The 25,128-nt window shown below is 45.3% G+C and overlaps 2 protein-coding genes across 11 annotated transcripts in view; both read left to right on the forward strand.

Annotated features, from left to right (window-relative positions):
• LOC108028240 (protein still life, isoform SIF type 1) overlaps positions 1-25,128 on the forward strand; it is an 84,370-nt gene that overhangs the window by 32,625 nt on the left and 26,617 nt on the right. For all 10 annotated transcript variants that reach the window (XM_017099918.3, XM_017099919.3, XM_017099916.3 and 7 more), the window contains 7 exons: positions 3,504-3,649; positions 4,514-4,793; positions 6,267-6,398; positions 16,323-16,505; positions 17,953-18,153; positions 21,719-21,946; positions 23,723-23,909. In XM_017099918.3, coding sequence (XP_016955407.1) covers positions 3,504-3,649; positions 4,514-4,793; positions 6,267-6,398; positions 16,323-16,505; positions 17,953-18,153; positions 21,719-21,946; positions 23,723-23,909 — 1,357 coding nt within the window. The remainder of the gene's footprint in view (positions 1-3,503; positions 3,650-4,513; positions 4,794-6,266; positions 6,399-16,322; positions 16,506-17,952; positions 18,154-21,718; positions 21,947-23,722; positions 23,910-25,128) is intronic.
• On the forward strand, positions 13,387-13,614 carry LOC122819028 (uncharacterized). The gene is given in 3 exon segments (XM_050886718.1): positions 13,387-13,483; positions 13,486-13,558; positions 13,560-13,614. Coding segments are annotated over 3 exon segments (225 nt in total).

A 25,128-nucleotide genomic window follows, 5' to 3' on the forward strand; every position in this document is an offset into this window, starting at 1 on the left:
TTCAGTTGGCTTATCAGCTGAATGGGTCTGCATATTAATTAATGGCCAGATCAGCGATAAAGGGAGTGGGAAGCCGAGTGCGAAGGGATGGAGGATTCGGCTGGATTAAAGGTGGCGTATCTCTGAGTTTTGCCCTGCTCCGTTGGTCTAATTAACGCTTGTTACCCGTCCACACGATCTGAATACCTAAATGTCCCATCTGCCGTGATTAGTGCACACCACCCACCACAAGCGACCATTCCCAAGGTTGCTCGGGCCTCGAGTCGCTTGTTAATTTTGATTGATTCAATGCTAAACAGTTTCACCTTCAGCCAATTAGGTGGGGCGCTCAGCTCGTCGCTGGCTGGAATATTTAATCAAATCGGAATGACATTGCAGGTTTACCGCCCGCCCACAGCCAAATGAAATGAGCTGAGGGATAATTCCAAATTGATTTTCGCATTGCAATGCAGCAATTTGACTGTGAGAAGCGAAAAAGAAGACGAGACTTTACAAGTCAGCAGAGGAACGAAGCTGACGGATCTCGTCTGTATCTTTTTGGCCCCTACCCCATCTACCTATCTATCTCAACCCGGCAGATTTGGCCTTTGAATCAATTCCGTTTGGCTAACAACATTTGCGCCGGCAACGAGAACTTCTTTAATGCCTTACTTAATCGCAGCAATGCCAGAAACGTGCCACAGCCACCGAATAACTTTTCCCCTCCGAAATGCCAGGTTAACCTTGCGCAACCCCGCCCCTCCGACGGCAATAAAAATAAATCTATATGGGTTTCCTGCGAGCTGCGAGGTCGAACCCCTGCATAAACACTCTATCAAATATTGTAATTTTTGACAGCAACATATGAAAAGATTTTCGCCATCCGCGCGAAGATGGAGAGGTTTGGGAGCGGTGACAATGGCCGCGCCAATGACATGGCATCCCCGAGCTCATCTCGTCCACATTTGACATTCAAAAGTCATTGATAATTATGGCTGAAACGTGAACGACAGCCGCACCAAGGGATCACAATCAATTCTTGATTAGAAATCGTAACGAAAGCACCTGGCTCAGGGATGTGGGCATATGCGTTCGCATGTGTGTGGCGCCCATCACCGCGCCTAAGTGGGCGGGCTCGTCTGTGCGTAAATTGAATTTTGATTTTGCACCGATGCTGAGATATGGCGTATTAGGCCCCAAAGTAATCAGGTGGGCCAAGTGGCAGAGGGTCGAGGCACCAGGAAAGCCCCGACTGGCTGGCATTTAATCTTTTGTGTGATTGCTGTTTGGCCATGTTCGCATTCGTGTTCGTGTTTTGGGTTGCCCATTTAGGCTTACCCATGTGAGCGCTTTCAGCCATTCGTGTGAGTTTCGAGCTCGGATGGGGCAGGGCCGGGAACGGCCCTCGTCAGCCCCGGACAGCCCCGCCTGCCCAGAGCTGAAATCCCATTGTCAGTTTCAGGGACTCGGTTCCTGGCTGATGAAATTCAAGAAACAGGACACAGACGTATGTACTGCCTGCTGCCACTTTTGGGCCAATTAAAAATTCATGAATCATTTGACAAACTCTTTGGACTCGGGCCAATCTCCCCGGGGATGACCAGCAGGAATGCCAAATGCGTAGTAATCTGCTGTAAAAGGGTAGCTAAAAGGGGGCAGCCCTTAAAATCTCAAAATTAGATTAGGAGAAAGGTGCCTAGGTCTTACTGGATTTTTTACAGGGCTAGTTGAATCATTAAATGGCAGGCAACCTCTTTGAATCACCTTCATATTTTTCACTGGGTCATTGCTCAAATGCGAGTGGTATATGGAGTGGGCCTGGAGGCTGAGCCATCCACCCACATTTCAATTGCCCGCCCCATCCTGAAACACTTCCACTCGACAGCTTCCGCTCGGCTTGATGATTTCATGGAAAACTTCATTGAGCAAGCGGAAACTATTTCTTTTTGGAGGACTGCCGGCGTGCGGGAGTGTTTTCGAAGTTTCCTTTTAAATTTTCGACCGACTCTTCGAGCCACTTAAAGTGACACGCACAGATATCGATTGGGGGCGGTGGGTAAGCGGGTCCCATACCATCCCATACCCTCCCACTTGGTCCTGCTCAGCTTGTAACCGCTTTGATCTGAGCCCTCCGCTCCCTGGCCATCATCGAGGGAGAGAACCCCCTCGTCGGTCGCTAAGCAAGCCACGTCTCAGGTTGGGCTCCTTCGGTTATTTGCATGCCTTTGCACTGCTCTTCGATTAATATAAAATTTGATTAAACTTGGTCGCTCCGCTCGAACTCGACGCTGTTGTGGGTTAAGTACACATGACCCCAACTGGCAAAAGACGACGGCACTGCGCCACGGGTGGGACTTCCACTTGTCCGCCCCCTCTTTAGGCAAACATCAAACCCGACCCGGCCCCTCTGGAAGGGGAGAACAGTAAGAGGAGGCAGTCAAATAAATAACTTGTAAAACATGCATATGAGCAAAAATGTTTGAAAATTGCCAAAAAACGTAAGCAGAAGGTGGGGCCACTGACTGACTGGCTGACAGGCCGGAGTATCGTAGTAACCGAGGGACTGGTTCCTGAGTCCTGGACCATGGGCCCCCCTCACAGGAAGGAGGGACGAAACGAATAAACACATTGTAAATTGATTTCCTTGGGAACTCAAATAAAAATGGCATGAAAAGCAAGTGAGCGACAGTTGGGCAGATGGGCGAGGGGCGAGGGGCGTGGCCCACCTTCTCCATTGAAACGAATGAATGGGCAAACCAATTTTTATTGCCACGCGGGACACGTATCCCGAACAGAGCCATCGACTTTGGTCATGGCTTGAATTCCCACATGGACCGAAAGTCTCCAACTCGTCCTCGTCCTCGTGCTCTTCCTGCAGAGCAGCGGAAGGAAGCTGGGCGATGGTAGATGGTGATGGCCAGGCGGGCCATAGGCAAACATTCAGTCAGTCAGTCACAGAGTCAGTCGGTCTGTTGGTGAGTCGGTCGGAAGGGCGACCCGGCCTTTGATGAAATAACATTGCCAGGTAACAGTTTGGCTTTCGCCATTTATTTCCCTTCTCCGCCAGCGATTCTGCCAGCCATTTTGTCAATTGTTGTCTGGGCCCTGCCCTATCTCTATCTGTCGGTCCGTTTTCCCCCATCCGACGACTGCCACCACGAGCCCTAGCCCCTGCTAAAAATGCAGGCGAGAAGAGAAGACAAATTGCTTTATCGACGACATACGTAACAAATGTTGCTGTCGGCACTGACAACAGCACGGCGGCAACGTCACAGCAGCAACAGCAACCTGGCCATTATTGGTTTCAAATGGCTTCGTGCGAGGGGCTTACCAGTGGATACCATCCCGCCCTGCTGCCAGCTAATTATGACTTAATTATTTCAATTATTTCCCCTTCGATTTATTGAATTTTATCGCCGGCAAGCGAAACCCCGCACGTGTTGCCCAGGCACCTTAATTAAATTGACTGTCTGCCTGCTTGCCAGATTCTTGTCTCTCAACGCCTGTGCTATTTCTGATTGCAGATTTCGGACGATGATCGAATGAGCCTAACTACCGCCGTTTCGGATGAAGATGATGGCGAAAGTGTCATGGCGTCACCATACAAAGCAAAGGCCACTGGCACCGCTGCATCCTCCTTCAACTGCACGGGAGCTGTTCGCAAAGCCGGGTAAGTAGCCGCATCTGCCCATCCTGGGAATCTGGGAATTTATGCCGCCGGTAGATGTAATCTGGCAGCTAGACCTGGAGTGGGTGTTCCTCGGATTCTGCGGAAGCCCGCTCACGTCCAACAAGTCATCATAAATAACACCAGCAGGGCGGCCTATGGGGAGGCTCCTCGAGGAACATAATTTCACAGTGATTAAGGGTTGGTCGGAGGTGGAGAAAGCAGTGGCTGGGGACTAACGTTATTATGTCCGTATAGAGGGTATCAAAGTTGGGAGCATACACGTGTGCTAAGCACTGCAGCGGGATTATGGTAAGCCCATAACTTTTATTTAATCTTGATTCGCATTAGCAGCCAGGTCAATACAATAATGTCTTTTCGAACGTGACCATGGGTTTGATGGTCTTTTGGTTGTATTTATGAGGACCCTATTTCATATGATACAAAAATGCACAGTTCTAGCTGTAAAGGGGATGAAATCAAGATTCAAGGGGTTAAATAGCTTTGTTTTGTGCTTAAAAATGAACTAAGAAGATCCTGTTACCTTAGTATCTATCATTTAATTCTCAATCAGAACTAGACTCACTGGGTTATTTAATTTAATATCATGAACTAGGATAGGGTATTGCAGGTTTCGACCCCTTTTTGGTAATTTTCCCACTCTGTTATGATAAACCTCTTGAAGACTTATGTAAGCAGGACATGCCCCGTCCCAACGCCGTATCTTGATTAGCTCCGAAGGTTAATGGGTTGATGGCGAAGCTGTTGAAGTTTTCCCAGGGATTACGGCCCTCCACCCTCCACCCCACTCCCCAGTGTTCCACCCCCACTAACCGAACCGAACCCCATCGAAATGTTTGCTTGCAGCTTCCTATCGGTAAAGAAATGGTTACTACGCAAGAAGCACCAGATCGAGCTGGCCAGAAAGAGGGGCTGGAAGGGCTACTGGGTGTGCCTGAAGGGCACCACGCTGCTCTTCTATCCGTGCGATTCCCGGGAGGGCCGGAGCGTGGAGGCGGCGCCCAAGCACTTGATTATCGTGGACGGTGCAATTATGCAACCGATACCCGAGCATCCCAAGCGCGACTACATCTTCTGTCTGAGCACGGCGTTCGGCGATGCCTATCTCTTCCAGGCGCCCTGTCAGGTGAGTATCTTTATTACAGCGCTGGGTTGGCTTGGGTGGCCTGGCATGGCTTGACTTGAGTTGGGTTGGGTGGATAAAAAGGAAAAAAAGCGAAAAAGTGCCCCAGGATATGCTCGCTCTCATTTCGAGCAGTCAATATCCAAGGGAAGTCCTTCAAGGAAGCTTTGAAAGACTGGCCTTGCCGCGTCCGAAGTCGGAGCATAGAAAGATGGCAGCGCAAATTTGTTTGCACAAGGATATGCAAGGATATGCGAGCGGGCAGGCGAAGGCGAGTTCAGCGCTCGCGGGTCCGAGTCGCCCTGCTCTCTCATAATCGCCAGGCTGGCTGAAATGTATGCCATAAAGAAACCACAGTCGGAGATGCACTCTAAGAAATGCAGAAATCTATAAAGTCATTCTAATAAAAATTCAAATTTGGTAATTTGGATTGGGTTTCCTTGTCCAAGTACACATTATATTTCCAGGTCAACTAGATCATAACCCTAATCTTTGAGGACCACAAAAAATATAATCGATTGCACAATTCGGGTTTATCAAATACTTATTTTGGAATAAAGAATGATTACTATTTACATAAGTAAATACTATTTTATATGGTTTTAAATACACTGAATTGTTTGCCTTCTATTCCAGACAAAACTTGTAGTTTTTTATCGTAGGTAATCCCTTTGTGATTTGTAAAATAGTTTCCTCTTACCTTCGTTTTGTGAGGGCTTATGCATATTTTAAAACAGAAGTCTGTTTTATGTTTTTGGTAGTTTTAAATGGTTTTCTAAATATTTAGAAACTACTTACTAGTTCTTCCAAAAGCCATAACTAGGGCATATTTTTTAAAAAACTTTTAAGGCATATAATTTTGCAAGTGTGCATAGATGCAGATGCAGATACGGGACGAGGACGAGGACATGGACATGGACATGGACACGGACGAGGACGCTGGCAAGGCGCTGACTGACGCAACCTGCAAAAGTCCTTTAGAGAGATAGAGACAGAGAAAGTGAGGGATATTTATGAGAGAGAGGGTGTGAGAATAGGGGGCTAGGGCCGGGGAGGCTTAAAGTGTGAGCCATGATTGAGGTGGCGTTGACTGACTGCCAACTGGCAGATTGCCTTGAACAGCTGCAGTGGCAGCAGCATCCTTGCGGCAGCCCTAAACTGTTACATGTCTCAAAGGCATACGTTCAGCACGGCCCTCGTGCCCCTCGTCCTGTTCGTCCTGTTCCTGTTGCCAACTCTCGTCGTGGCCCAACGTGATTTGTCATTAAATTTGCATAACTGATAGCCAGCGATGAGCGGGGATGAAATGGGTTCTGGGTGCTGCATGGTCGGATGGTTGGATGGTTAGATAGTTGCCCTGGGAGGGCCCTGGTTTGGGGGACAAGTTCGACGTTTGGCGCTGGGGAGCCACGTCAAATTGCTTGCGGTGCTTTCGGTCTGCAATTTGCTACAATGTTTCCTCTTTAACATCCGCAGGTGGAGCTGGAGAACTGGGTGAACAGCATTCACAGCGCCTGTGCCGCCGCCTTCGCCAGGCATCGCGGAAAAACTGGCACCCTACACCTGCTCCAGGAGGAGATCTTCCGGCTGGAGAAGGCCATTGAGTCGGTGAGTAAATATGTTGAGTGCGGCACATGTACGAGTATATGTGTATCTTGAGTCCGTAAAAAACCCATAACCAAAATACATTTCACTACACATTCAATGTGGGCCTGCGAGCGTGCAAAAGTATGCGTTGCGGTTTTCAGGTGCGCCGAGCACCTGCAGAATTCCAGGCTGAAATCCAAGGAGCACGGTCTTGGATTGCGGTTGCATTTCGCATTTCGATGCAGACTCTCGGCAGCTTTGTTGGCCCAGGAAATTGTTGCTGCTCGAGAGTTAAGTCAATTTTGCCAAGTGGCAGCAATGCAAAATGAATGGCGCACACAGGCAGACAGTCACAGTCGGCCATGTCAAATGGATGAAGCTGCGTTTCGTCGCCGTAAGGCCGGCTGAGCTCCGCTGAATAGAGGGCGCATGCAACAAATAACCCATCAATTGGTATCGCTTACAAATGCATCATCGATCATGCCATTTGTGCAAATAGCAAATGGGATTTGAGCCATTATGAGTCGCACTGTACTGAATGGAGCACGGAGCTGAATGGCAGATGAAAGGCGCATTAAATTAGGAAACCCATTGAGCGGGGATTAACTACACATCACTGCAGCTATGGGCAATGTGTTTGCATTTTCCTGCAGGAGGGAAAACATGTCGTTAGGCATGGTAAATGTTTTGAATTTTGATGAGCCAGGCCAAGGAGTGCTCGAGATTTGACCCAGAAATGGGTGATCAACTTATCGAAAAACCAGTGAAGATGATTACAGTCAAGTTGAGGCAGTCAAGCCTTAAAATCATAATATATTTATTTTAATTAAAACCTTAAAGACCATTCCTAAGAAATTGTTAGTTAGAGTTAGGTTTTTTCGTATCTGTATCTTAGTGACATCTCCGTAACTCTGTTCTAACTCCACTTCCGAAGCCCTGACTAATGCAATCGACTGGCAAAACAAATTCCCACAAATACATCCGCGGCAGGACAGCAATTTCTCAACATCGCGCTGTCAACTCAGAAGTCAGCGGCACAACAGGCGACGGAACACAACAATCGCATTTTCCGCCCGCATTTTCCGCATTCCCGACCAATTTCTCAGTCTCAGGCGATTCCCCGAAGATTTATGCCATTGTCGAAGCGAAAAGCGCGGGCGGCGATGTGCGGGACGAACTGCTTCTACTTGCAACTATTTATGTATTTGCTTTCAAATCAATTCCCCATCAATTTCGCGGCAAACAGCGTAAAATTCCTTGCACTGCAATTTATTTTCCTCTCCAGCGAAAACTTTTGTTAAAAGAAAGGGGGTGGTGGTTGGGTGAGCTCCCTCAGTTGGCGGAAAAACCAAATCAAAGTGAGGGAAATTTTTGCGCGGCGCAAATCGCAAGACAAAGCGAAAGGAGGAAAGATGGGGAAAACGAAACGCAAAAGCAAACAGAATTGAACTCGAGTTGAAACTACAAGGAATTGCACTTGGCCCACGATAAATGCTCTGGATAAACCAGGCAACTGGAAATCGGGGGGAGATCGGGTGGAGCCCATCCAGAGCCCCGCCAAAGGAAGTAAACTTTATTTGTTTATTTATTTTTCATCATGTCATTTTCAGTTGCTTTTCTTTCTGGCCTCCGTCGATCCTCCACCCCAGTTATTCTTGTTGTTTGTTAGTTAGTTAGAAGGACTCCAAAAGACAATTATGTTGTCTGTCCTATCCTCAACAACTTGATTCATTCGTCTCTGTCGCCGGCATCGCTGCTGTTTTTCTGCTCCTGCTCCTGCCTCTGACTTTTCTTTTGCTGCCTCAGCTGCTACAGTGTTTGCAGGAAAATTACAACTTCCGGTTATGGGAAATGCTGTAAGGGAAAGTTTTGAAATTATTATAAGAAGTTGTAGTTAATAGGAAGCAGGCAACTTTTAGGGATATTATAAACTATGGCTGGCGAAATGGTTTTCTCTAGTTCCTGTGACTAAGCCGTAAATATTCCTAAAAGGTATATTTTAATTATGGTGTGGAACACTTTCACCAAAAATCATAAAATGAAAATCGATTGACCAAATGACACTTAGTTTTGCAATCAGATAAATCATTGCAAATACCGAAAAATTTATTTTTAAAATTTCAAAGAAGTAATAGAAGGTTGAACACTAATAATATAGTTTTTAGTTATTAAACAACCATTACGTGCTGTTAATTCATTCTGTGTGCCCTAGTTTCCGCCAGTCTTCCCGCCCCTTAATTTTTTCTTGGCGCCCTTTTTTAATTTCATTTTTTCCCATTGGCCCCACAAAGTTGTAGTTTGATGTTATGAGCAGAGCGAGCCGGCCTGCGCCTGCCGAGCTCCTTCATCCATCTTCCACTATCTGTCCCTTTGGATAAACCATAATTACTTCCTTGAACTGCTGCGTTTTTGCTCCATTTCGCTATCTCTCTCCATCTCACTCCCTCGGCCTGTTTGTGTTTACTTCGCTGGCCAAAAAAAAAGAAAGTAAAAGAAATTGCAGAGAAAGAAAACAAAAACCATTGAGCGGAAGTCCGAGATTGCCATAAGAGGGCTCTGGGTCCTATTGCTTCCGCTTCTCCTCATTTTGCCCAGTTTCCCCCAGCTTCGCCTTGCCGGGCCGAAAAAACAAACTTGTTGGATGAATATTAATTAAATGAGCTTAAGGAGTGGGCCATAAATGCAGTTTGCATTTAGTATTTAGCATTACTGCGTTCGTGCGTTTGTTGTTAATTAATTTCCCAGAAAAATACCAGAAGGGTGGCGAGGGAGTGAATGAAATTAAAAGAAAGACGATACAGTAGGCAGAAAGGCGGCAGCAAAAAAGGTGTCACACCAACGCATCATTCTAGTTGCTCCTTTGTGAGAGTGTGAGAGTGTGCGAGTGTTTGCGTGTGGGCGGGTCACCAAACACCCGCCGCCCAACGCCCACCCTCTAACGCCCCCTTCTGTGAAAAGAGCAACAGTGTTGTCCTTTTTCCTGCCACTTTTGTTGTTGTCTTGCCTTCTACTTTTGTGTGACGCCTACGCTGCCAGCTTGTTGTTGTTTTTTATAGCTGTCACCTTTCGGAAATAATCATATATGTGTCAGCGGGCGTGGGCGAAGGGGTGGCTGGGGGTGTGGCAAGGGGGAGGCAGCGGCGGAGGGCGGTTTTGGCAGCACTTCGCTTCGTTTGCTTTAGCTTTTCTAGTTTTTTGCCTTATATATATATGCACGGTGTACTTCTCCTCCAGCTGCTTCTTTTTCTAGCTATCTATTTTTCTTTTCGCATAAAGCACTCGCACGCACACACTTATGAGCCAGCACACACAGATACACACAGGCACACAATGCAGGGCCGTAAAAAATAGTAGTAGCTGCCCGAGCGCGTTTGGTTTTTCGTACGCTCTGGTTTTTACGCTCTAATTACGACTCCTACGACACCAGCTTCACGAAACCCCCCTCCCCCTCCCCCTCCCCTTTCTCACCTGTACTGCCGCCAACCCCCCACATACAACCCCCCTCGCACCTGATGTGCAATTGCCATGGCGGCGCTGTCTAAACAAGGCTCACTTGCTACTCCCGTTTTTTGCCCATCCCCTCCTGAATGCTTTCAATTTGAAATGGCTGCTGTCATTTCAGCTCAATAGCAACTCACTGCCGCCCTGCCCCGCCCCTTTTGGCAAGCGCCCTCCGATTCCACCTCCAGTCCCTTTTGGCCGAGCTTTGGTTTTAAACTGTTGTTTGCTTTAACATTTTTTACACATTTTTTATCCCCCGCAAAACCTCCGGCAACGAACGCAAGCTCAAAGGCTCAAAAATATCTCACATCGCATGCTGCGATCAAAAATAGTGGTATTTATTTGTAAAGTATGGCAAAATAATTCAAAGGTGTTCATATTGGGCACGTAGCAGCAATAAAATTGGCAAATCTTCATAAGCACAGGGGTTTTTGCAAAAGAAAAATATTTGCGTTCTATGTAGTTCCTCATCAGGTTTTCTTTTTTAATTTTACTAGGTCTCAGCAACTATTTAAATCATTCAAAAACCTTTTCTAGGAACAAAAAACTTATTTTATGACAAACTTACCTTAAAAATAATATTAATATTTTTAGTATAAATATATTTCAAATATTTTATAGTAAAGAAAAAGACTTAATCATTTACGTATACATTTCAAATTATACACTTTTTACAAAGCTGTCAAAAAACCCTTACCGCAGTTTTTATTGCGGCCAAATGGTTCTGTTGCGGCCGACATCGATTTTAAATAATTGCACTAATTAAATGATGCAACAGTCGTGAATGCCAAGCTTAATGCAATGACTGTACAGTCGGAATGGCAGTTGAAATATTTAAATGCGCTTTATGAAAACATTTAGTAAATGAAAATTGTTTTTCTTGACTGCTGAGCCGGAAAGTAGGCAATCATTTCGGATGTTCTCCGCCCAGCATTGAAGATTTAAATTCTCCACTTCAGCTGCAAAAGCATCCAACGGATATACACACTCGCACACACACGCACGGGGAAAGCCCTAAAGTGTGCAATTAATTTTATAATAATTAAAGTGAAACTCAACCGCACTGGCGTATGTATATGTATGCATGTACATTTTCTGTAATAAATATCTCCCACTTGGCTTTCTGCTGGCTAGCAACTCTTGGCGTTGGCCATAAACCGAAAATTTGTAAACCGGAATTATAATGAAATGCATATTTAGTTAATTTTAACTTACACCGAAAACTTTACTTAATTAGACCAACTTAAAGCCGCACAAAATGCGAAGAAACTTCGATGGGCAGTGGCGGGAGAGCAGGAGGAGGAAGGGGGAAAACAATGCGCTCCCCTTTTCGCCGAAAAAGCCCCCATTTCCCACTCGTTTTGTGCACTTTTTACTTTTTCTGCTCTGTTCTCTCTTCAATATTTTTTAATGAAACCATAAAGTTTATAATTACCATAAAATTTACTTGTTCGGTTCGTTTTTGTCCAGAGGTTTCTTCATGATGGGAAAAAAGAACTTTAGTTTGACCCGGCACACACTGGCAAGCCTCGGGTATATATATGGCCAGCGAGGGTGTGTGGGTGGGCGTGGCATTTCATAAACTAATGCCAAAATGGTACAAATTTATGGCAAGAAATATGAGAAACGAGTTGAACTGCAAAGTCCGGCATGGAAGGCACATATGTGGTGACCCCACTGGCTTAGCTTTGTTTTTGGCCAAACGTGCGAATATTTTTGCAACTTTTGGTCCAAAGTTGCACAGGAAATGGGTCTGGCAGATGGTTGCCACCGGGGGCAGCCGCCAGGAGGACATCAGGACCCCGGCCCTTAATCCCACCGTCCTGCCAACATCCTGCGCAGAATGCGTTTGCTTTGGTTTTTGATTTGTTTTTGCTGGCCTGGCCAAGAGGAGGCGGCGGAGGACGCCTCTGTTCGAGCCTGCTGCATGCAGATGCGAAAATATGCTTTATGTAGGCGCTGACACAGTGGGCGTGGCTGTGGTCAGGGGCGGAAAATTCAATTCAATTGTCAACAGCAACCAGGAACTAGGAGCACACACCCAAATGCCCAGTTCCCAGCTCCCACACCCGTAGCCCACCACCCGAAAACCCAGCTCATCCTGTGGCCACAGACCTAGGCGTCAGTTTAGAGGTCTGAGTTTGGGGGTTTCGGGCATAGCAGGCCCCCCTTTTTGCTGGGGACCACCACCGCCGCTCAACTGCAGCACTCACACGTTATATAATGTGGCATCATTTTATGGTCAGCATTTATGCAGACCATATACAATTTTTCAGGCCTTTTGTTGACATGCGGAGCAGGGGGCTCGGCATCCCCACCAGCTCTTTATGCGGTTTATGTAGAGTGAAGGTGAGCCCTCGGCTGACTTTTGACTGCAATGGAGCAGCCATTTAATGCACAAGCCATGTCAAAAGTCATCTGAGCAGGTGGCTCAAAGGCAGGGCCCGGCTCCGTTGGACAAATCAATATCCTTTTGGGCCCGGGGTGGCCTCCTTTAATAGATTGCTATCGTGGAGTGGAGTGGTGGCACAGTACAGTGGAGAGAAGTGCACAAGGACAGGGCCCATTAGCTGTGGCAAACAAAATAAACTGATACCGGGTCACGAGTCCTTTTGCCTGACTGCCGGCGCATGATTATTATTTCAGTCCATTGTTTTGCCCCACTCGCCGACGTTTTGGTTATTGTTGTGCCAGTGGTTTTGCCATTTCAAGCATCTTTGGCTTGTCATGCGAGGAACGTTGAACGCTGAACGCTGACAACGGGGACAACGGGGACAACACAATGGTAAAATGTATTTTTTAATTGTACTCCCGAGTAAAACATATATCAAACCAAAACACAGCGGCTACAGGACGAGCACAAAAACAAAAACAAAACAAGAGCCATGAACTCTCCAAACTCTCGACTCTCAAGCGGAAATGGCAGACCATAGACAACAACAAGAATAGCAATAATAATAACAAGTACATCTTGCAATGGCAATGGCAGCTTCCGACCAGCTTCATACACCGGGAGAAAAACTGGGTGACTGCGATATAAGTCATGTCATAAGTCCTTTTATTTTTGTCAGAATATTAGGTACTTCTTCTTGCTTTTAAAATAAATATTCTAAATAGACCTCGAAAATAATCAACCAGAAACCATGTCACGCAACTGAAGCTGAACTTTCTGAGATATGATGCATTATTTTCTAAATATGTCCCCAATTTAATTGCTCCCCTGAGTGCTTATGAAAATAAAAAAGCAATGATAATTATTTTTTGTTTTATCTGAGACTTGCTGAAAATTTAATTTACATTTCTAAAAACAAGAGATAATTATTCCCCAGGAGAAATGGGGGAAATAAACAAATGCCACTGTCAATCAGATTAACGTCGTGCGCAGTATTTGGCAAAACCCCCTGCACCACTTCGAACCCCTCTTTTTCGCACTGTGTAGCTGCCTCACAAATGTGAGCCCTGGGACAGAGGCATCATCAGGGGCAGAGGCAGCCTCAAGTGGCGCTTAATGAAAGCGCAACAGACAACGGCAGGACCACAGAAACACGACCGCACGACAACTGAGCGGGACAGGATCTGGGGGACAGGACAGGGACAGGGACAGCAGGAGAGACAGGACAACTAAATAGGCGAACCGCAAAAACTCATCGTCAAGGAGCGACAGATACGGCCAGGGAAAAGGGGAAACTAGATGGGAATCCAACTATGAAGCAATAATAAAATTCACGGGAATTGAGATGGGAGCAGGGAGCGCAGTCCGCAGGACCTCAAGCCGATGCCGGATCAGGGCCTGTAGTCCGCACTCTATCCTCCGTGTTCCGTCCTCCAACCTCCGGCCTCCATCCACCGGAAAGGAGCTGCTCGAACTGTGGCTGGGGCTGTCACTTAGCGCGTGACATGTGTCAAAACAAGCGGCAACCGCAGCGAGACCGTGACCAGAGTCTCAGACCAGCCTGCTGCACAAGTGCATCCCCTGCTCCCTCCTGGGAGTGCTGTTAATATCCTCCCACAGGTCAGGCAAAGTGAAATGGATTTGGTCGGGAGGCAGTCTCAAAATAAACGGGGTGGTGGCACTCAGTGCGGAGTAGCCGGAGCGGAAGGGGGCTAACCCGAAAGAAGATTGACTTTAAATTAAGAAAACAAGCTTTAACAGCATAACGTAAATGTACGAAAAATGCACCATTTGTTATAAATATCTCCATGAAAAAATTAAACGACTTTTTAAGCATTTTGACCCTAACCTAAGAAGAAGGGCTTTAATGATGAGACATAAAGAAATGTAACAGAATATTTAAAAGAACGATGAAGCCCTTGGAAGCAGTCTAACTACTAGGCACCTTTAAAAACTGCACAAAATGTTATTCTCTGAAAAATAAATGCTATTTTAAATGAAAAACGTATATTTTTAAAAAACCTGTTTGGTTTTAATAAAGATTTTCCATTTTGCTTTCTAGGCTCTCATACAATACGTTACTACAACAGTTCAATCAAAAGCCAACCAGCTTAGCCAACCATTTTACGTTTCTATATGCACTATAGGTTATGTTATTTTTCAACGTTGGTATAGACAAAGACCAGTAAACTAGTTCGAAATAGCTACAAAAGCTGCAGTTCCTGAGTGGGGCAGATAGCGTTCCTTGTTTGTCAAATATTTCCATTGCATGTGCAGCAAACATTTCTCTCTCTCGAATTGGACACCCAATGGAGTTCAAACACCCTGGAGCGATTCGCAGTTCAAGGATCGCTGGCGGGAGTTATCGTTTGCGTGATTTACACTCCCAATTGCATGGCAATTACAAGTCCATTAACATTGCCATTAACCCTTGGAGTGCCTCCTCCAGCGGGCAGGAGAAGGAGGAGGCGAAATGGAGAGATGGAGTGCAGCACAATGGATACAATGACCAGGGCGATTAATGGTCAAGCAGGCGAGGGCTATTTATGGGCCAGGAAGAACCCATATTACTTTGACAAGGACAAACTGTTGCCTGCTGCCTGGAAATCTCTTCCGCCCACGCCCTCACACAGTTTTGTGTGTTGTAAATAATCACAAAGCTCACTCGGGCCCCGAGATAGTGTCTCCCTTGGAGCCACCCGGCCTCCTTCCGGTTGGTGTTTGTCAAATAAGCAGCTTTCCTCAAGTGCCAAGTGCCATTGACAGCAGCCAGGAGAAGGACAACTCCTTCAAGGAGACAGGATCTCACCCCAGAACCATACATCAGCGAGGGTGTGTGCTTGTGTCTGTGGTCGCAGTGCATAATGGGATTTTGGTTTATTAATTAACCAACTTTATGCCTGGCGAATGGAGAGCACACGACCAAGACGGCTTGGACCACAGCCTAGGAATAATTGCCAACTTTAGTGGAATTGAATTCAGTGAGGTTGCCACACTCGCATATCGATTGCAGACTTGATGCCACCGCAGCGCACATAATGTCATATGGAGCATACGGATGCGAAGTGCGCAAATAAAATGCACGAAACTTTGATTTATTTCCACGTAAAACAAACACTGCAAAGGCTCAACGTCGCACAGTTCAAATATCACACAGAGCATTTGGTACGTAATCCCAGGTAGAACCACCCGACCCAAGCCGACGAGCCTTTCGCCCCTTTTGCCGCTGCCTGTTTATGTGTACACATTCATTAAAATGTCGAACATCGAAAGTGCCTATTCAGGTTGTTGCCACGCCCACGGCACACACACCGCTGCATTGGCAACTGGCAACCTGCAAACTGCAGCATGCAACTGCATCTACATCTGCATCTGCAAATAATTGTCAGCTTACTGACTCGCATTCAATGCAGCAACAACGGCGGGAAAGCTGAATTGTAACAGCAACCAAAATGAAACAATCACGTGCTCCGTGAGATCTATGCAAGCGTGCTATAAATGCACGTGAAAGTGGGATCCAAAGTGGGATTTCAAATGCTGAATTCTGGTTCTGGTTCTGGTTCTGGCCAGGCCCACCACCGAAAAAAGGGAGGCAGCTGCGGCGGAAGTCAAACGGTATTTGTAATGAAAACAGGGGCATGTATATGCAGCTCCCGTCGAAAAGGGAGTTTTTTCTTCTCATTTTTTTTTTGGTGCATTGCCAACGCACTTCAGCGTATCAGAAGGACAGAAGGCCAGAGCGGGCGAGAGATATTTGAATTGCGCAGGGGGAAAATCGTGGGAAAATCGCGGCACAACCTGGGGTAGGGCAAGCTGGAAATTTTAGCTGCACATGACGCGTGATTTATGTATTTTCGTCAAATGGCAGCCACCGCAGCAGCAGGACAAAGCTGCCATGAAATGCTAATGATGCCATGCCTCGGATGCTTTCATAACCCACCGACGAGTGTCGCACACCACCGAACACACACATCCTTACCCATATACGTACCTACATCCGTTTATATGCATATGCCAGCACTAACCCGGTTTCATGTCCTCTCGCCCCGCAGGATCACAAGCTAAAGCACATGGCCGAGCTGCAGCAATCAGTTGTCACCGATCAGGAGACGCGTCATCAGATCCAGACGCAGATACTGCAATGGGAGGAGAATCTGGAGCGACTCCACTGCGAGCAGTTCCGGCTGCGCTGCTACATGGCCTCGCTGCAAAGTGGCGAGCTGCCCAATCCGAAGGTGAGTTATGGCCCAAAAACGACTGTCGACCAGTGCCCCCAAATTCGACCTGTCAGAGAGATAAGTCAAATGCAATTAATGGCGGAAGCTCTGCCTGCTGGCGGCTTTATAATTCATCCTGAACGAGCACAGTTGTTGGGGAGAAAGTATTGCCTGCATTTGGGCGCCATTGAGGGCCGCCCCACACTGGGCGCCACAATTTTTTTTTCTGCCTATCGTAACACATTTTTAGAGCACATTAAAGCGTTTGTAGGATTATAAGTTATGTGGAGTATCGCAATATATGAACTAACGACTAGAGTATTGTAATTTATTTACGTACTTGTTGTAAAGTCAGGTTTTTTCATATTTGTAGTTAATATCGGTAGTAAAGCCAATGTAAATATTTTGTTTGGTCAACCACAATGAATCATTTTTGGCTTTAAATACTGCAAGGGAGCAATTTACAGCAATATCCTGTAAAAGCTTTTAATACTTATTTAATTACTCAAATTACAATTTTGAACAATAGGTTATCGTAGATAACGTATATTGGTAGTTAATACCCAATAAATTGGTAAATTGGTAAATTTATATTATGCTTAGAGACTGGATATTATAAATTTAATGGTGGTAAAAATAGGAAATTAATCCAAAAACTAATTTAAAACAAACTTGCTGAACTACTCCCTCGTAATCACTGCTCAATGCCAGAACAATACAGGGCTTAATTTTACCACGGTTCACAGGAACATCAAAAGCAGATTCACAACCTGGTCGAGAGCTTAAGACCGGCACAATGGCATTGGCCCAAATCCCTCTAACAACAATATGCTCCGAAACCCATTTACAATTCTGTTTAAAACCCTTTACGGGTTTGAGTAGTCTATAATTACCTCTACCTATTCCCACAATGGCCTCTGGAGGTACTCTTGGAAAATCAAAACCCAAACATGCACAATTAATCTCCATAACAAAAGTTTAAGCATCTTAAATGGGCTTAAAGGCAACCTTCGTCCGCGCCAACTGTTGGCAACCTTAGAAGGATTTGCGAGCGCCGACTGACTGACTGGCTCACTGACTAACTGGCTGACTGAAAGGGTTGAAAGTTGATTGCGCTTTTAATGGCAGGCTGGGAGGGGTTGCAAAACAGGGCTCCTCGGGGTGGCAAGTGCAGTTGTGTGGCAGAAAAGCAACATTATTTATTATTAATAACCACAAAATGCAAACAACTTCAGCACCTGTGAAGAGAACAACTTCAGTCGACTGCAGGATGCCAAAGGCTTATTTACATAGGTGTACGAGTGTACGGGTACTCTGCCCTCTTTTAATGCTCTTTGAAAGGATCGTAAATATAACGAAATTAGTTTTGGGGGCACAGGGCGCGGGGCTTTGGGACTTTGTCCCGAAAAGTAACTTGTATTCACATTTAATTTGAAACTTTTCGCATTCGTCGTTTATTCAACAGTCGCTGCTGACTCACGTGTCGCGTCCCACAAAGAACACGCTGAACAAGCTGGGCGTGTTCACGGTCTCCTCGTTCCACGCCTTCATCTGCGCCCGCTCGCCCTCGCTGCTCAACAACCTGCTCGCCGGACGCGGGGCCACCAAGCGGCGACCGCCAATGCTGTCGCGGTCCAACAGCGGCTCCAGCCGTCGCTCCATGCAGGTGAGTCCGCAAAACCCACAAATACAACAGGTATGCACTGAAAGAAAGTAGCCTGTAAGCTGAGAAAGATGTAAATGTTTGTTCTTAAATAATTAATTCTTAAATAATAGTATTTATATGAAAATCAAACTTTTAAAATTTTTGTAGAATTCTTAAAAACATCTTATAAGTACTACAATTGTAATTTATACATTTTGTATCTCTCTTTTAAAATTAAGATTTGTTTTAAAATTTGCAAGCTCAAAAAATATTAAGTAAAAAGCAACAAAAATTAATTTATAAAGTGCTTCTCCTTTGAAATGTTCTGAAATGTATGTAAAAACTAAAACAATTTTAAGATTTCTTGTGTTTTTGTAAAAGAACTTGTAGAAGGTTTTGTATTTAATGAACAATTTTTTCCTTTAATAATTTACGAAGGAAAAGGTAATGTAAAACTTAAAAAATTATTTTATGTATATATAAATTTAAAATTATTATTTGCTTAAAACAAACATTTACACATAATTCCAGTTTAGGGCTACCTTTTATTCAGGTGTATGTATATAAACATTTATGTGCGCTCATGGTTGTCGCCGCATCAATGTGTGCATTTATGTGCGGCCACGGGGCGTATGGGTAATAAAATTATTCCAATTTTAAACGCATTTACGGCACTGCTCGTGACTGTTTGTGTGCTTATGGCTCAGCCCCGCCCTCCCTCTTAATGTGCGTGTGTGCGTCTGAGTAATTGAATTTTTATTTAAGGCAACGGAAACGGCATTAAAAGCTAAATTGAGCGCTAATGTTTAAATGGATGGCCGGCAAAAAAAAATAAATATGTCCACCGGCCACTCCCCGCTGTCCATTAGACTATGCTGTTTTTGTGTATTTTGGCTTTTATAATTTGCATTTAATGGCCATCAAAAATTACAAAAAGAATAATGAAATTTATGAAGGGCCCCCTCCCCATGCAAAGGGCAAAGGAAAAGCCGCGGAAAAGGGAGCGAAGAGCGAAGAAAAAATATCCCAAGTTGACTTGGCAAAGGAAAATATTTGCATATTTTAAGTGAATAATGCAGGAGTCCATTTCAAATGGTGATCAGATGCCGCCCCCTGGTCCCCGCCCCTGCTAATGACCTCAACACAATCAAATCTAAATCAACTCGAGGAGCAGTCCGTCCGCAGAATAAAGAGACGTTTAAATTCCAGCAAATAGCTCCGAGGCATTATCATATCAACCTCAATGCGGACAGTCGATTAGCAGGACTCACTTGTGCTGCTTGTTAAGCCTCAATTAGTATAACCAATTTGTGCACATCTCGTGCTCGTAATGAAATTCATTTCATAAATTCAATTTATTTCGATTATTGACAAAATAATCTTGTGCACAACTCGGATTTCATGGGGCTAACTCTCGGCTTCGCTCTGCCCGGCGCACACTTCATTTCCAATTAAATTTGCCAACGCTGCACAATTGCCTCCACCCAGTTTTTCACCTTCTATCAGCAGTCACGCTGACATTCGGATGCAGGAAAAACCCAAAAAAAACTATCAGGAAAAAATCCATCCGCATTCGTTCGGCCATGGAAAAACAAATGAAATGAAATAACACACATAAATGAGAGAGCCGGCGATGTTGCGTTGTAAATGCGCTGCAAATTCAATGAATTTGAAAAATGTGCATTTGATTTGGTTCATATACTTTCGCCCCAGCCAGTCCCCCAATGTGTATCTACTGCCGTGTAACTGCATTTCACTTGGCCATTTTTCGAACATGTCAACTGCAGAGCGGCAGAAACTGCAACTGCAATTCAGAAATGGGAAATAAAATTAAAGCTCTCCAAAGCAAATTATCATCGGCAGTGCGCCAGTTGTACGGCAGCCGAAATAACCATCTCGCAAAAGTTGAAATGCCCTGGCTAAAATTTAATTAAGCTGTCCATCGACAATGGCAGAGAACTGAAATTTCCCTGGCCTTAAGGGGACTCAGTCGGCAACAATCAAAAGTTAATTAGTCAGGAGAGTTAAGTGTGCGAGAGGCGTTCGTGCAGAATTAATCGTCTCTCAGGGCTCCAATCTCCGATAGAGTCCGAATGTGAGGACAATTGGTCCTCGAAATCAGGAACACAGATAGATTAACATTTTCCCCAGTTGACAATGGAAATCATAAAATCGATTCTTTAATAGTCCATTTGCTTGCTGTCTAATACAACGCTTTAGTGAGTTTTCTAAGAATTATACTTTTGTAAATAGTCTGAAAAACCATTAAAAACACGTTCTATTCAAAGTAAATATTATAAAAAAAGGGAAATAATGTTCTAAAATGAAAATTCCCCATACATCTCCATGAATATAAAGTTGCTATATTTGGCATAATGATCCTGTAATCGATATGCAAAATTGTTATGCAATGCAAATGCAAACGGAGCCCTCCGTCAGTGCTTGTAGCCGGGATCCGAGTGAAAGCTGCCTCTGCCGACTGCCAAACTAATTCAATTGTCCTGCGTGTGTGGGTGGGCGGCGGTGTATTACCTGGCCAGGACCCCTTGCAGCGGGGGACTGGCGCTGCTGCTGCCAACTTGAACGAACCCATTGCCAATGGCTGCCAATACAAATGCAATTTCCAGCTGCCGACAACTGGCAGCTGGGCCACCTGATTCGTTTACAGTTGCAGTTGGCAAGGAGCAGGGCCAACAGGACGAGCAGGAGGGCCAGCGGCAGCAGCAGCAGGAAGCCTCATCACGGAGTTAGCATTGGATGACGATGACGTTGTGGAAACGGTTAAGCGTTTTAACTGAGTTTTCTTCAAACTCAACTCGGTGCGGCGGCAGATCCTGCAGCATGTCCGGATCCGCGACTGCTCCTGCACTGAGAGAAAAATGTGCTGTAAGGCTCAGGAGGAATCTTAAGAGTAATAGAACCTCCCATATAAAAGATATATAAAGGAATGGCCACTTTTACGATTTAAGGCCTCCTTACATTTCAGTGGGAATTACCATACATTAAAAATGGAATGGTTTAATTTATTATATTTCCTAATAAAATTCTCGTAAATAAGATACAAGTTTTGAAAAAGCAAGGAATCACTTTCAAACCAAAAAAATAAGGAGGTAGAATAGAATTCAAGAGGTTACAAGGAGGCTTTTCCTACTTGACCCATCGTTTTTCAGGACGCTCTGAATTGGTTTTTATTTAATTATCATGATATTTAAATGCTTTTTCTTTTCTTAGTGTGCCCTTTACCGATACCTGAGCTACTGCTGGCGACATTTTTCATTACATTTCAGGGGGTCGAGGGGCTACGACTGCGGGTACAAATGTGTGTGTTTGCTATTTTTCAATTTTCACTTCCGTGTGGCCATATTCGAGAGCGTGGAGGATGTGGAGTGGGTGTGGAATAAGGGTGCGGGGTCCATATCTGAATCTGTATCTGTGTCCGTGTCCGTGTCCGTGTGTGGGCCTCGCAAATGTCTGTGCCTGACTGCTTAATGACATTGTACGTGTATATACGTAATACGTATAGCCCAGCGAGTACATACGTATGTATATGTCTGTTTATCCAATCGAATTTTCTGCCTTTTTCCAGATGAATTCACGTGACGAACCGGAAAAAACTTTCAAAGTTGCAATGCCCGACAATGCTTACTCGACAGTTTATCTACGTGATGCCATGTCTGTGGAGGAATTCCTCGCCAGCGCCTGCGCCCGTCGCAACCTCAATCCCATGGAGCACTTTGTGCGCGTCAAGAAGCGACGTGACATGGAGGATCACAATTACTTTGTGCCGCATCGCAACGATCTGATTGAAAATTATGTAAGTACATAATCAAAGCCAGAATGTGAGAATGCGGCATGCGGGATGCGGAGTGCAGAATGCCCACCCTCGCTAACTAAATTCCATGGGGGGCTCAAGATGAGAGGGTGCCAAGTTCAATTCAACTTATCGAATTCAACATGGAAATTGCATGTGGAGCTGGGCAAATGGAATTTGGAAACGTGGCTGGGGTGGCACATTCAAAGAGCTCGCCCTGGGTTACTGCAAATTTAATGCCGCTGCGCACAAATGCCAGCTTTAGCTTTAATTGCGTTGCATTTAATTATGCCCATTTAAATAATTAAAAAAATGTAAATAATACATTATCCAGCGTAAAGTGAGTTCAGAGAATGTCCATCTTATTTACACATCATTAAAATACGCAAAAATATTGACTGAAATGTGAGTTACTAAAGTAATCAACAGAAAGCTAGAGTTACTTCGTTATAGTTTGTTTTGCTTATGGAATTACCAAATTCAAACCCTTTTTAATGCCCTTATTCCCCGGTTTTTTTTGATAATGTACCTATAGGGCTTACCCTCATCATGGAAAACGTTACCCAAAGTACTCTTAAATATTTTTCACACCACAACTGGTTGCGATTTTCGAATAGATGCCTTCTGCCCCACACAAACTACTTGCAACAAAGTACCAAATGGCACAATTAGCTCATCTCCGCACCCACTCCGAGCATTACTCTTCGATTTCCAAAAACATAATGCCATAAATTATGAACTTTCCCGTTGGCCATTTCCCTTTTCCCCTTCAGTTGGCACACGATTAGTCTAGGTGAGACTTTAGCCAGCTGCCAAGTCAGCCGCTAGCTGAAAACTTTCGACCTCCGGCTGCGGCCCCCGACCCCTGACCCCTAACAATCCGAGCTCCGAGCTCCGAGCTCCGACCTCCGACCTCAACAACAAGCTAGTAAATATTGGCCTGGCCAGGCCAATTGGCAAATGGCAAAAATGTGCAACTGCAACTGCAAATGGAGTTGGAATGGGAAAGTGAATGCCGGGAGTTGGGGTGGCTTTGGGCCGTTTCGGAGGGCCTGATAAAAAGTTCCCCTCGCCCGTGGCAGTTCAATAAATTTCGACAACAACTTGAGCAACTCCCAGGAACTCCACTCAATCAATTTCTGGCCCTGCCCTCGATGATTGTTGCCGTAACTCGGCTAATTTGGCACTTAACTCGCCCACTCTAACTCACTTTCCATCGATCTGTCCCCGCACATGGGGGGAAAATATGGCCAAAATTGCTCATAAGTTTCGGAACTTGCACTCAAGACAAGCGAACTTTGGGGCTCCCTAAAACTCTATATTGAACTAAGATTTTACCAAGACTGAATGGAATATAATTTCAGAGTTTTCATTTAATTTCCAAGCAGAAAGATGTTTATTGACTTGTAATTTCCTTTATAAGCATAGTCCAAGTTTTCTTTTAATAGGCAAGGTAAAATTGTTAAAGCCTTATAACAATTGTTAGATTTTAGACTTACTGATTGGTTTTATTTTTAAAACTAAGTAAACCATATCATAAATAAGGCAACCATAACATGATTTAATATCTAGATTTATAAAGGTGTGATGAGCTGTAGACCCCATTTATAAGGCCTTTATGTATCAAATATGATTATCTATATCTACGTCTTTTTATGGATACATTTAATCGCAATAGACAAAATATTCCAGTACAATTTGTTATATTTTTAAAAGTGGACTCTATAAGTTCGAATCATTTGAAAAAATCTACAATTATAAATGCATCTTCTTCTACAGCTCCATAATCACGAGTTCGTGGAGGTCTGCATGAAGATCCTGTACCAGGTGGAGCTGCAGCGCACCACCCTGGAGCAGATGTGGGGCTTCTCCGTGGAGGCGGAGCTGATCGAGAACGCGGAGCGCCAGGACGAGCTCTGCTGCTACGTGAGCCGCGTGGAGGACAAGAGTGTGGCCATGCACAATGGTGAGTACAACAAAGGAACGATTCCCACCGCCTCCCATTCGCCTTTGAGTCCATCCAGCAGACATGACAGGACAGGAAAATGGGTTTTGACACAAATCGCATTCAGGCGATGAAATCGTGCATTTAATTTATGCCATTGAGGTGACGCAGCGGAACGCAAGGAAATGAAATAGAGTCTTTGTCTTCGTCTCCCGGGGATTGGGGATTGGGGCTCCAGTCTTCAGTGCTCAGACCTCAGTCCTCAGTCTTCGGTGCTCGGTGCTCGGTCTCCAGTCCACTTTAGTCTACTTCTGCTACTCACCTGGCGCCCCCGGCGAAACAATGTGGCCCAATGTTGCCGGGCAAAATTATAAAGTGCCCAGGTAGTCACCAGCCTGCGCCCTGCCTTTTCCGCCTGCTCTTTTCTGTAGTTGTGTGCTGGCTGCTTTTATATTTAAATGCTTTTCACTTTTATGTCAAAAAAATGGAGGAAAAAAGCGTGGAGAGCACAAGACGAAACTTGAGCAAACTCACTTTGGTCTACAAGGGAGACCGAGTCGAGTCAAGTGGAGTTTGAGCCCGAAAAGAGGGGGGCGACCGGGATGGGGGGCTCCTCCTCCTCGGGGCGTGCAATGCGAAAAGTCAACTGTCAGCGCTTGTTCCACCCGGTGAGCGGGTGGTGGGACCAGGTGGCTCCCACCATGACGATGATGGTGATGAGCAGCGCACTCGAAATGTTTGCCAGGTGTGGGCGATGGTTTACTTCGGCTGCGGCAACGGCGGCTTCCAGGTCCTTAAAGGGGTTTTCCTCGAGAGTGAGCCGTCTCAGCATCCGAGATCCCTCTGCCGATCCCCTGACCCCTCCCTGTTGTTTTTCTATCACTTAAAATCAACTTAAGCTGGCATTTGCATTTGCCGGGGACGAGGACAACGACAACGCCATGGAGTCAAGTGGATGTAGTCGAAATGCCACTAGAACAGCGCCTTAAATTATGGAACTGACAGGCAGAGGCCCTCGCCATTTTCCCGCTGCCTTCCGCTCCTCCCCTGCAGGTGGGAAAACTGCAGTGCTGCACTTGGCAAAGTGATGAACCGAAAGAACATTTCATGCTGCAGTAACAGCAGAAAACTCATTAAGCACGTCGAGTGCGAGTGGCGCTCATTTGGTTGGTTTTCGAAGGCGACAACGAATCAAAAATCCATGAAACAATGCGCACGAAATTCCCCGGAAGGAGTTTCC

Source organism: Drosophila biarmipes, chromosome 3L, assembly GCF_025231255.1.
Source record: "Drosophila biarmipes strain raj3 chromosome 3L, RU_DBia_V1.1, whole genome shotgun sequence".
Lineage (NCBI taxonomy): Eukaryota > Metazoa > Arthropoda > Insecta > Diptera > Drosophilidae > Drosophila > Drosophila biarmipes.